Source organism: Eubalaena glacialis, unplaced genomic scaffold (genome assembly GCF_028564815.1).
Source record: "Eubalaena glacialis isolate mEubGla1 unplaced genomic scaffold, mEubGla1.1.hap2.+ XY H_2, whole genome shotgun sequence".
Taxonomy (NCBI): domain Eukaryota; kingdom Metazoa; phylum Chordata; class Mammalia; order Artiodactyla; family Balaenidae; genus Eubalaena; species Eubalaena glacialis.
The window spans coordinates 1,865,429-1,879,039 of NW_026871156.1; the positions used below are offsets into that span (position 1 = coordinate 1,865,429).

The following is a 13,611-nucleotide window of genomic DNA, read 5'->3' on the forward strand; positions in this document are numbered from 1 at the left end:
AGCCTGCATTAATACTGAAATAAATGAGCGTTTTCTATTCAGTCATGTAAAATCTTCTCACCTCTTCAGCCATTTGCAGAAGTACTTTATTATTATTTTCCCATTTGGTACGCCATATTATCATTTCTTTTTCCAGTTTTTTAATTTTCTTTGTCATCTGTGAACCAACACAATTGCAAATTTAAATTCTAAACTGCCTGACCCACCACAAAAACATTTTATAATGTTCTTCTAATCCCTCAACACTCACTGTACTTGTCTCACATGGCTGATAGCTATTTATATCTTTATAAAAGTGGCTGTGATGGTCTGTTGCGAGCAAAGCTAAAAGAAGTCCCTATGGTAGAGCAGTAGGAACCAAAGTCGAGAGCTGCATATTATGAGAAAAACGTATTTGATCTCCTCAGTTTCAGAGGAAGCAGCAGCACATGGAAACTTCAGATACCACATTCTGAACTCTCAATTAGGGTTGGAGTGCAAGTCATTCCAGCTGGAGGTAGCAAGAGATGAGAACTCCTTCTCCCCAAGTTGTATGAAAAAAGTGTCCATGTTCTTGAGTAACTCATCAGATTCTTGGAAGGATAGAGATTCACAGCCCCCAAACAGATTTAAGAATCATAAGACACATTAGTATCAGAACTAGAGGCAGGATAATTCTGATAATTGGATAATACGTGATCAGGAAAAAAACCTTTAATTATTAAATCCTTAGCTTTAATCATCATCACAACTCACAAGACAGTTTTATTTCAGACTTTGTTAAAGATAAAATGATTCCAAAAATGACATCCCATGCTACAAGATCTCAGTTTTCAGAAATTCAGAATAAGATTCAGGTATGCTGGTCTATCACCCTTGTTTCTAATAATACTTTATTGTTGGTCTGCACATTAGGTCTTTTCTAGGTAGAGATACTGAGTCAGGCACTGTTGAGGGAAACAAGGATAAGACAGAGCCAATGCCGTGTGCCACGGTATTTTAATTACCCACAAAATACCACCATGCAGAGTGAGACAAAGACTATGTGGCTTGAATGCTGATCTGTAGTAACCTCTACAGCCACTAGCAGAGAGGAATGTGTTCCAGTCCAAAGGATTCTCCAGCAGGATAACAAATTTGGGAGTCCCCGTCTTAAACTGTCCTTCATCAAAAGCATACATGTGCTGGAGTCCAGCTAATACTTCCATTGTGTCCCTCGACCAAAGCCTCAACTGAGAGGACTGTCACTGAATTCTCCACATTACTGGGTCTAAAAATACCTGAAGGTGGTAAACAGAGCACTTAACATGGCCAAGCACTGTTTGAAATACAGCAGATACATTTATTACTTTCATTTTTAAGAATAAAGGAACAAAAAGGAATAGAAAGGTGAAACAACTGGACCATGGTCTACAATAAATGACAATTATTGATCCAAGAAATTTGACTGCCAGGCATGTGCTCTCAACCACTATGTCTGTTAAGATTTAATAATAATCATGACTAATAGCTATTGAATGCTTACAAAATTCCAGGCCCTACTGTTACTATTCCTCCATTGACCACCTTTTTTAAAAAAATCCCAATTTTAAGGGGAAATGCCAAGCTAAATAGCTTGCCCCAAGGAATTCATACAATGCAAATAAGAGATCTCAGTTCCAGCATCCACGCTCCAAACCAAGGTGCTCCCTGCTTATTTTGACAAAGAGGCAGGTAACTATACACTTTAAAATTGTTCTTTAGCCCATATTCTGAAGTAGAATGACCCAAAACATTTTTGTACACCAAATTTTAACTATTTTATAAATTTTATAAAGATGTCCCTCTATATTATATGTATAGAGATCAAATTTAAAAGACTAAAAACATTTTAGGCAAATAATCTACCAATGTTTTGTGAAAGAACTGGGAGTGATCATCTGAAGTGATTCTTTTAAAAATCTACTCCTAAAGACAATTTGCCTTTAGTACAAAAATTTAATTTTGAGAGTATCAAGATCATTAGCAACTTGGGGTAATTTCAGGGGAAAATTTCTAAATAAGCCAGCAGAGGATAGATAAGAAAAGATAAAGTTAAGATCAGGGTCAGACTCCATCCAAATAGTAATTATGCTTAAAATAACCTCTTATAAATTTAGTAGTGATATTCTACTAAAAATATGTAAATACCTTTTCCATTTCCTGCCTGAAGGTTGTAAACAGTTCATTGCTTTTTGCCATGGTAGTCTGGAATTCTTCAAACTTATCCATATAAAGAGAAAGCTACAGAAAAAAGTATCAAATATTCTGAGTTCCAGATAAGTGACATAAAATCCCAAAGACTATCAAAAGAACATAATGTGGCTAAACATTAGTTACTTGTTATAAGTGAATGAGGGCAAATGCATAATAAATCTTTGAGCAGACATAAATGGCTAAAATTCTTATAACTCACTGAAATGCACTGAGACTTATGAAATTTTGTTGGTCTAATGTAACTGTACATGTTTAAAGTGTACATTTACTAGCTCCATTTCATCAATATAAACTACAGTGGTATAACTACACATTTCATATAATTATAATGCTTTATGCACTACCCTTCTCCTTACATTTGTAAAATTATTCTTAGAAAAAGATCATTCTTTCAGAGTACAACCTGCATAATTATTAGCTTGATATCAAGGCTATGTCTGTCCGTACCTAAGCAGGAAAATACAACAGAAGTCAAAGAATAGTCTGGCTGAAGGAGAAAGAATTTAGTGGGAGTATGGTGTAGAAAAAGATCTTCGAAAAGAGGTAGAAACACCAATTTTTATTTTAACCCCTACCCTCAAGGAATTTTTATTCTAGCTGGGAAAATAATGTTAACTGACAAGACCAAAGAGAATACAGAATGCAGAGTCACCTTTTCCTCCTCCACAGAAAATGAGTTCAGTTGGCGAGGGGAGTGCTACTGTAATATAACTGTATTATCTTCAAGATGAGGAAACAGAGGTCCAGAAAATAAAGTGGTTGGCCAAAGAAAAGTAGAAAAGAATAAAAGACGGAGGACAAAAAAAGTGGCTTTTCTACTTTCATTAGTGCCATATTAGGAATATTAAATAGATCCATGTGAATAGGATGGGGAGGGAGTAGGATATGATGCAATGACACTTAAGGGAGATTAGAAGTTATGGCAGTTTTAGCATGGTCCATTTTTATTGAAAATGGAACATCCAAGTATACTGTTCCACCTGAGAGTTCAATGCTGGCCAATACTGGGTAGTTAGTAAGTGGTAACTACCACACACCTGAACTTATGTGCCTAGATTACAAAACAGTGGTCAAGACACACCAGTAAGACTATGAAATCATCAATGAAAGCTGGAAACTGACATAGTAAGAGCATACAATAAGACTAATACTTGGGAAGGACAGCCACATTTAGGGAGCAGGTGGCAGTAAAGAAAACTAATGATTAGATAGGAAAAGTCAAAGTGACACGTCACTAACAACAGAAATTGCACTGATAACATTACAACAGAATCAGAGCTGGCCTGTGACCTTGGTAAATAGGTCCTCTTGGTGTCTTATCCTGGAGAAATTATCAATGACTCCCACATTAAAGACCATCTCCCAAAGCAAATACAGACTTTATTATACATTCTCCACATCAATACAGACTTTTTTATACATTCTCCACATCAATTCTCTTCTCCATTTACATGAATCAGTGAGTATACAGGGATAATAAAGAAGGTAAATAAACTGGTAAAACTTTCAGAGATGAGAAGCACAATCCTTCCTATATCTTTTCTTTAAGGCAAGGATGCAGCATCTGCTCCCATTATTCCACACAAGGCAACCAAATTAGAAACTGGAAAGGACAACACAAGAGGGTTGAACTGAAAAACAGGGAGAACCCCAATTCTTTTAAAAAGAACAAACATGCAACCTTACCTGGAAGTGGACCTAACACTACACATACAACAAAATATGTACTTTCTGCCCGTTTTATTTTCCTCATAGGAGAAACTCAAAAGATACTGGAGAAACTAACCAGGATAGTATTGATAGAACGGGAACACTGAAAACAGTCTGACCAGACATACCAATTTGCCTGGAACTGAGGGGTTTCTGACCAGACATACCAATTTGCCTGGAACTGAGGGGTTTCTTTTGACTAGAGGTCCTAGTCAAAACATGAAAAGTAAGTCACCCGAAGTGAAGAGGAAAATTTCAGGAGGCCAAAAGATCTATTATTCAGTTCAGTTCTGGCTCAGGCTGGGAACCAGGAGACTCACAAATTCTGCTAACCTCTACTGTCAAGTTACCTGCTGTTTTAACTGTACTTCTTGCTGTTTCATTTCTTCAAACTTGTGCCTCGATTCTGTTGCTTCTTTTAATAGCTAGAAAACAGAAACATTCTGGCAAAATACTAATAGTAATTACACATTTGACTAAAATGTCAGATGACCGAACACTAAGCCTCTCCCATCATTATTTTAACAAGAATCATGGGTCAATCAGTGAAACATCCTATTACATCAATTGCCTATTATCCCTATCTTTGATTTGTTAAACCTTTGTTAATACTATGGAATATAGAAATAATCTTTAAACCACTTACGGAGAAAAAGTACCTGAGAGGCATAGTAAGGTTTATAAAACTCAGGGTTAAATTGTTCTGTTATAGGTGAAAATAATCAGATGTCTACACTTCAAAGCAGAAAACAGGGTGAGGAATCTTGACCTTATCCGGGTGGTTGAGAAAGCTCATCTACTTCATGAGAGGCAAGATGAGGCAGGTAGAAAGTATGTGTAGCAAAGCAATGAAGACAAACTGGGTTTCTAATTACCTTTTTAAAAGTGGGGCAGATGAGTATCTAGTTAATACACCTGGGTTTTTAAGAAAATGGTACAGTAAATTTTCAAGGTAGGCAGCTGTGAAATTCAATCCTTGAACTTCTGAAATAATGTTACACATAGTGTAAATAAGCCTTAAAATATCCTCAAAGCAACCAGAGAGTATACTCATGTAATACACGTATGTTATGTACATGTGTTATGTACACACACACACACACACATACACTCATGTGTGCAAGCAGTTCATACTCCACATTGAAAACAGCAACTGTATCTTCACTGTCTATGGCTTTGTACTGAAGGTCCATGCTGTAAAAAATGTATCTCTCTAAACCCTAGACTCACACTAAGGATGAGCTGTTTACATCATGAGGGACACACAGGAATACTACTCATGGTATATGTATGCCATACCATGTTTACCTCAGGGCCTAGGCTACTTGGATGAAATGCTGGATGGAATAGTTCACATTACTATAATCATTTCTCACTTTATTAATTTAAGCATAGATGATTTAATTTATGTATGATAAATATGACATTTCACTATGTTCACAATTATTGACAAGCAAAATAATCTGAGCAGACTCAAGGAACAATACTATATGATTAGGAAAGAGAGAATTCTGTTAAATTTCATCAGAAAGTTATACCAGAGTAATTAAACAAGCAGTTTACCTGTCTTAAACTTTTAGAAAAAATGTAACAGAGAGTGTAGGAGACCCGTTATTGGTAAACTTGGTGTGAAATTTAATTGCCCCTCGCTCTCAAGGCCTAACTTGCCAATAACTGGCACAAATCTTGAACCTGGTGACCACTATCTAAAAATCACAACAACATTCTACATACAGAAAATCAAACGTGCAGGTCTTTCCACTAAACTTGGTATAATAGTTCCAGTATATTTTTTATATGAAAATTTCATCAGAAATACAAAACCAAATATATTCTTACATTTCTCAATCTAGACAGTAAAAAAACAAATCACATGCCCCAAGATCTATGTAAAATAATGTTGAATGAGTTTAAGAGATTTAAGTGGCTTTGGTAACAATTTTGACACTATAATTAACTTACAAACTCTCTTTCTCTTTGATGTTTGTCATCAGCTTCCTTTATGAGCTGTGTTGTTTGCTGAAGCTTGGCATCCACAAGTTGTTGTTGCAGTTCCTTGTGTTTGAACACTTTATCAATATGCTAGAGGGAAAATAAAATTTATTCCATCACTTAATGAAAAAGGGTACACACTGGTGAGGGAGGTATAACACAAGTTACAGTAACTTGCCTCCCTGCTGTTCCTACCAATACTATGATAGCTAATAACACTGGGTCTTTCTGTGCATATGCTTGAAGAAGAATCTATTTATATCACCTTGCAAACCACCCTACACCTACAATAAATATCCCCTCTGACTACTTCCCCATGCTTGTTCCTTGTTGGAGGTGGGCTATTCCCATCAACAGTTTTGTATTTCCTATTTCTGCTCTATATTGAAAATTAGGCTCGAACTTTCAAGAAAAAGACTGAAAAGGAGCTCAAACTATTAAACCCATTCATCATACACAGGACTCCTGGACATTTTTTTCTCATTAAATTTTCCAGAATTTCATACCGTAGGTAGTAGTATGTAGTACCATGGCGTAATGGCAGGAATAGCCTGGAGTCACATCCTGGCTTAGTGGAGAAGATCTTGGACAAATTCTCCCCATTGATGAATCTCAGTTTTCTTAACTAAAAAGGCTGATAAACACATCTACCTTGTAGAGTTATTGTACAAATCAATGCAGTGGTTAAACTAAGGGGCTTGGTGCCTGGCATATTAGTAAACACTTGGTAAGAGAAGATGTCATATTTCCAAACTAAATTGTTAAGTGGCACTTATGTACAATAAAGTAATCACAACATCCATCTTGGAGAAATAGTAACTCTCTTAGTTAAATAACCCATGTAAGAGAAAGAAAGGCTAATTGATAAGACATAACCTAATTAGCTTTTGAGGACTGTACCAGATCTGTCTTGAATTGCAGACAGTTTGATTATTAAATTATATCCTTACCCAAAGGAAGACAAAATTTTGTAATATCTCAAAAAAGATTTAGAAGTAATATGACTTGGACATACACTTTCCAAATTTGCTACATTAATAGCCAGGTAGACTGTCATTCTTAAAAACAACAAAACATAAAAGACTCCTTTAAGAAAGTGCTGACTCTATAAAAATAAATATAAGAAAAAAGAAAATTCATTGCATAGGCTTAAAAATTGTCTCTTCAATAAACAGAATCCAAGGAGAAAAAAAGAGAGGGAAGCCTATATATTACAAAGACTTGAGACAAAACAACCAACCAATTGTATAAGCCTTATCTGGACATGATTCAAACAATCTTATAAAATGGGAGATGGAGAAATGTGAACAGTGATAAAGTATTTGATTAGTTATTGTGAAATTTTTAGGTATGAAAATGGTATTGCATTCTGCTTCAAAAAAGAGTCTTGCCATATCAAGATATGCATTTAAATGGTGGAGTGAAATAATATATCATCTTGGATTTGCTTGAAAGTAGACAAAAAATGTTACTAGGCATGAAAGTGAATAACTTTTAATTTTCAAATTATGGAAATTAGAAAACTGTTAAAAGATAGAAGAATGGTTTGGAAAATGCTCAAAATTTTAAAAATGTTTTCAAACACTACATAAAACTATAAATTGAAATAATCTGAAATTTGAATTGAAAACTGCAAAAACGCCACAATCTTTTTTTGTTGTTGTTGTAAAATACATATGAAGTTTTCCATTTTAACTGGAGATAACGTTTTTTAGTTAGTAATTTTTACCTGTTTGCATAAGGGTCAGAATACATAAAAGAATAAGATTTTACTAGCTTAAAGCACATTAAAGGCAGGGTATGCAACCTTTGGAAAACCCAAAGCCTCTCATCCTGTACTTTTGACCTGTGAAAGTAACAAAACTTAAATGAGCAGGTTATCACCAATTTGCTTTTAATCTAGACACCACCCAACTTCCAGACTAGTTTGTAAAGTAATTGCAATGACCAGGTTCTGCAGCCACAGATCATTCCTATAAACTTTTTACTTCATTAAGTGTACCAACAGGACTAGGTGATGGGTTATTTTCTTCTCCCAAATACAATATAGTAGGGGGAAAGCAATGGTACTGTATACAGTACAGATTATTACAGAAGTCTGAGATATTCAGTATCTGGGTGCCAAATACTTATTTATTGTTAGGTCAGATACGGGAAAAACAGTCTCTGTGCTAAAATCATATTCTTCCAGTACCACATGGGAAACAAGTACTACTTAGCATGTCTCCTAGAAATTACCTTACATATCCAAAACCACTGACTCCTGGGACATCAAGTGATGATCCCAATTCAGTTCACATAGTGCCTAACCTTTTCCTAAGAAATTACTGACTTCCACTATAAATATGCAGAAGTTCTAAAACTGTCTGGTGACAATAAAATTTGTAAGAAGTGGCACAAAGTTTTTGGAAATAACAAAATGTCTAAACACAGAAAACACCTTTACCTCCTCCCTCAGTGCATACTGTTCAATAAGCTTCTTCAGTTTCTCTCCCAGTTCAATATTTTCCTGGTGGAGTTTGGCGTTGTGTACATCATGTTGTTCTAGTTGTGCCTGGATTTCATTCAAAGTAAATTGGAAATGTGCAGTTGCTTCTTTACGTCTTTCTTCTTCTTCTCTTGCCTGCTGCATATTTTCTTCCTTATTATCCAAAAACTTTTTGTTAATACTGTGAAACTATAGCGCAAATGCTGAAAAAAAGATGTTGCTGCTATGTGGGTTCATATAATGCTGCCCAAAGTGTTACTTCTGAACTAAAATTTCTTCTCCCTTCTGGTCTACAGCCAGAAAGCTCTCACTGAAAATCAAGCAGATTTTCCAAAGTGGACAAAGTAATCATAGAAACACAAACTGCGCTGCTATAAATAAAGTGTTATCTGACCGTCTACATAATCACTATACTACAGTACAAGTGAGGAGCCTGTCCACACAGTGTGCTTCTTCCACATTATTTTCCCAAATATCCTCCTCACTGGTTAAGCAGAGCATCTTCTTAGATCAGCCTCAAGTGATATATATCCCATCTAGCAGCTTACTTTCTGAGTCACACCTTCCATTCCCTAGAGGGCAAGGGACAAATAGAATCTTTATTTTAAAAAGCTTACTTTCAACTCTTTCAAATGCCAAAAGACCTTTACCTAAACAATTATTAGTTCAGTCAAAATTTTGACCTGTTGTAAGAAAAAAAATCTACTTGTACTATATCTAAATCCAAGGTTTCAAAAGCAAAGGGAAAAAAAATACCCACATACTAGATCATGATTATTTCTTGAGTTGTCCTATATTCTAGTTCCTTGGGACTTTCAGAGATAGGGGTAATCAGAGATCAACCATGCTCAACCAAAATCATACGCCAACTGTACCTCTTTATTGCTAAAGGCAGATATGTTCCCATTATAGGAGGCAGATTCTTTCTAGAGTCTACTCTTTGTCCTTCTTCCCCTACTAATACAAATTTTGATACCTGTTCCCTCTTCCTTCACTTCCTTTACTACTTCCTTTATATCAGCTCAGGTATGACTACTAGTCTAAGTATTTAGCAACTAAATAGTTGAAGATGCACAGAGTAGAAAGCAAACTATCCAATTAGCATCCATAGGAGAACTCTGCCACGTGCTTTTCCTTTAAACTCATTTCGACTCAAGTCTATAAGTTTCTTCATTTCAGCCAAGCCATTTCATTCCTTATCCAGGGAGAACATGGTAATCAACTACATTAATGGTCAGAAGACTATGTGGTAACCTTAAACTTCCTAAGCAGGAGGGTTATTGACATAAACATCAATACATTCTAGCTTCCCTGTGATCAAGTATGAAGTAAGGAGCTCTTCCTTGAATCTGAAACCAAATGTTGGATATAAAAAGTCTTTGATTTATAATGACATCACACACAGCATTAGCCCAAGCAAAATAAAAAGCAAGGTAGTTTGTCTCTGACGACCCCACAGACTGGTCTGCTCAGGAACCTAATCTACCAGAGCAATTGTACCCAGGATTTATCAACCAGCACCCATTAATGTAACTAAGTCCCACTAAAGCAAATGACACAAGGATTTACTTCAAATACATACATGGTAATTATAAAATCAGCCTAAGTGCCTCCTGTAAAACAGGAAAAGAAACCAACTAACCTTTAATGTCTTATTGTGACGTTGAAGTTCCCTGCAAAGAGACTCTAGTTTGCTTCTTGCCAAGATAGCCTTGCTGTGTTCACTCTGCAACTGAACTTTCTCTTTCACGATCTGGGCTTGCTTCTTCCGCAGAATCTTCACTTGCTTCTGAACGTTCCTGAACTCCTCCAGCTAAAAGTAATAAGCACTTTCTTTAGGTTTAGAAAGTATAGTAAAAACTTTTGAATTAAAATTGGAAAAATAGCAATTATAGTCATGGAACTTTTTCTCCTACTCTTTTACTCAGATGTCATAAGAAAGTACACAAATCATTTAATGCAGGAAGAAAACCAATTTCAATGTCTATTATTTTATTAAAAAATAAATCTCTTAAGAACACTTCTTATGAATCAACACCATCTAGTTTTATTTTTCTAAAAGAAAATTGTGAAAGACACTTTGTTGAAAAGGGTAAGCAGCAATCAGGAGTCTTTGTGAGTAAAGAAGGCAATTTTAGAGTTAGAGCAAATTCTTGTTTTACGCTAACAGACATTTCAATAAAGCTTTCAAAAAGAATAAACGTTCACCCAAATACTCCAAGTGCAAAAGTAACATATCCAAAACAAAAAAAAGAAAAAAAAAAAAAAGTAACATATCCAACAGACCTATCAAGTCTCCTTACAGGTAAAATATTTACAGCTATTAAAAACAGCTTTATTGAAATTCCTGCAGGGAAAAAATAATCTTGTTTTGTATCTTACTATGGTCTATGAGCAGAGCACACTAATTTAAGTGTAGGTTAAATAGGTTCCATAGGTTCTATACAAATTATCTGTAACTAAACCTCTTTCTTTCCCCATCCAAAGTTCTCACATACCAGAGGATTAGTATAATCCCTATTGTGCCTATTGTAATTATACTCTTAAATGGTAACAATAATTTTAAAAAATACTGGTATTGCACCTCAGAAGCTGATATATTACACTGAATTGATTAGGTACTGACGTTGAAATAATAAACATTAATGATTTAAAAAACTGAATGAGAGTCCAGAAGACTCAAATGCACTCAAAGGCACAAATGCAATTAATCTGTTTGTTTGGTTATTTGTTTGTTTATTTATTGGTTGCATTGGGTCTTTGTTGCTGTGCGTGGGCTTTCTCTAGTTGCAGCAAACGGGGGCTATTCTTCTTTGCGGTGCACAGGCTTCTCATTGCAGTGGCTTCTCTTTGCTGCAGAGCACCAGCTCTAGGCGCGTGGGCTTCGGTAGTTGTGGCTCACGGGCTCTAGAGCACAGCCTCAGTAGTTGTGGCGCTTGGGCTTAGTTGCTCCGCAGCATGTGGGATCTTCCCAGACCAGGGATTGAATCATGTCCCCTGCATTGGCAGGTGGATTCTTAACCACTGCACCACCAGGGAAGTCCCTGCATTTAATTTATTTGATGTGGAGACATTGACAGAGTGATGGTTTCTCTACAGAAATACACTGCAGAGAGGTAGAGAGAATTTGAGGATTAATATTTAACAAAAAAGGTATCTCACTGTTGCACTTTTATAATACTATAGTGAGAAACAGGTATTAAAATGATCTTCAGCGATGAAGATCCAGTTGCATTTTCATCTGCCTAGTTATATTTTTGGATACCCAGAGTTGGCATTACACCAGGCAGGTGGAATGAACAAAGGGGATAAGGAGTATTTCCAAAGAGAAATACTGATTATTATGAGTATGAAACCTAAGGGAAAAAAACAGACATAAAGATAGAAGGTGGTATGGGCAAAGAGAAAGCAGAGAATGTAGAGGTGGCTACAGCAGTTACAGAAAACAACTGCATTGGGAATACTTCAACAGGTATGCTGCACCAATGGTTACAGTCTGAATAGAGTATCTTTTGACTTTTCACCTCTGGAGCAGAGGACAGCCAGGGAGGGCACAATGATGAGGTAGTCAGGAACAAGAAGCTGAAGTGACATCAGGGAAGATGGCACAGTGGACAGAGTCAGGAATCTGTTTCCACATCTAGACAACAACTGCACTGACAGAAACTGATATAATTATTTTGGAACTCTGAGGTCTATTCAAAGGCTTGCAATTTCCAGAGAAATACTTGGTCAGTAAATTGTAATTAATTTCGGTTCATTTAAACCAAAAGCAGTGTAGCAGCACTTATTCTTCCACTCCACAGCCCCATGGCAGGCGGCCATACTAAAATTCCTGGAGTGGCTTACATGAGCCAGGGTAGGCAATAAAGACTCAGTCCTCCAAATGTCAGGGTTCTGTGTTCTGACTCTGGATTTATAAATACACCTGATCATAAAAGGGTAGACACAGAGGTGGGCCACCACTGTTGCAAATACCTCCATGTGAAGAAGCATGTAGGAGACTGAAGGAAACAGGATCAATTTTATTATTTTCCCCTTCATTTATCCTTTTTTATCCCCTTTGAAGAGCCAGACATTTAAGCACTAGAACATGCAAAACCAACCCCATCTGGGGAAATTTAGAAAGTCACCATGCAAGTCTAGGATCAAAGATGACGTGAGAAGATCTTAGATTTGCATCACAGGCTGATCTCTAACAAAGAGACACTCTACAGCAATAACAAAACAAAATTAAACAAAACAACAAACCTTGGTAAAGGGAGAGAATCTCATATCCAGAACTACCACACCGTAAGACTCAAATGTCCAGTTTTTAACAAACTACAAAAAAATCATAAGACATACAACAAAATAAAGCATGGCCCATTCAAAGGAAAAAGACCAATCAACCAAATTGTCCTAGAGAAACACCAGATGGTAGAATTATCAGAGACTTTAAAATAACAGTAGTTAAAATGCCTAGAGTTAAAGAAAGATGCAAAGTCAGGAAACAATGTATAAGTAAAATGGAAAAATCAATAAGGAGACAGAAACCACAGAAAGGAGCCAAAAGAAAAAAATCTGGAGTGATGAGTACAGTAATTGAAAACAAGAAATTCACTAGAGGGATTAAAAATCTGATTTGAGCAGGGAGAAGAAAGAATCAGTGAACTTGTAGAATAACAGAAATTATCAACTCAGAGGAAATAGAAATAAAATAGACTGAGGAAACGATCTAGGAGCTAAGGTACCTGTGGGACACCATCAAGTGGACCAACACATCCATTGTGGGAGACCAAGAAGAGAAAAGAGAGAAAGGGGCAGAAAGGTTACTTGAAAACTAATGACCAAAAATTTCCCAAATCTGATTCCAAGATATGAATACACAAGCCCACCAAACTCTAAGAATGATAAAGTCACCACACTCACACTGAGACAGATAGTAATAAAACTGTCCAATGCCAACAACAGATCTTGAAAGCAACAAGAGGAAAAACAACTCATCACATACAAAGGATCCTCATTAAGATGATCAGCAAAGTTCTCAGCATGAATCTTAGAGGCCAGAACTCAGCAGCTTTTTTTTTTTGTATAAACATGTTTTTTTAAAAAATTAGAGTATAATTGCTTTACAATGTTGTGTTAATGTCTGCTATACAATGAAGTGAATCAGCTATATGTATATCTATATCTCCTGCCTCTTGGACCTCCCTTCACCCCCACCC

General features: G+C 36.1%; 1 protein-coding gene across 1 annotated transcript in view; it reads right to left on the reverse strand.

Moving 5' to 3' along the window:
* LOC133082969 (gamma-taxilin-like) overlaps nucleotides 1-13,611 on the reverse strand; it is a 60,656-nt gene that overhangs the window by 1,576 nt on the left and 45,469 nt on the right. Inside the window, exons 7-11 of the mRNA XM_061179640.1 lie at nucleotides 10,047-10,217; nucleotides 8,363-8,557; nucleotides 5,887-6,006; nucleotides 4,275-4,349; nucleotides 62-157 (exon numbers count right to left, since the gene is read on the reverse strand). Coding sequence (XP_061035623.1) covers nucleotides 62-157; nucleotides 4,275-4,349; nucleotides 5,887-6,006; nucleotides 8,363-8,557; nucleotides 10,047-10,217 — 657 coding nt within the window. The remainder of the gene's footprint in view (nucleotides 1-61; nucleotides 158-4,274; nucleotides 4,350-5,886; nucleotides 6,007-8,362; nucleotides 8,558-10,046; nucleotides 10,218-13,611) is intronic.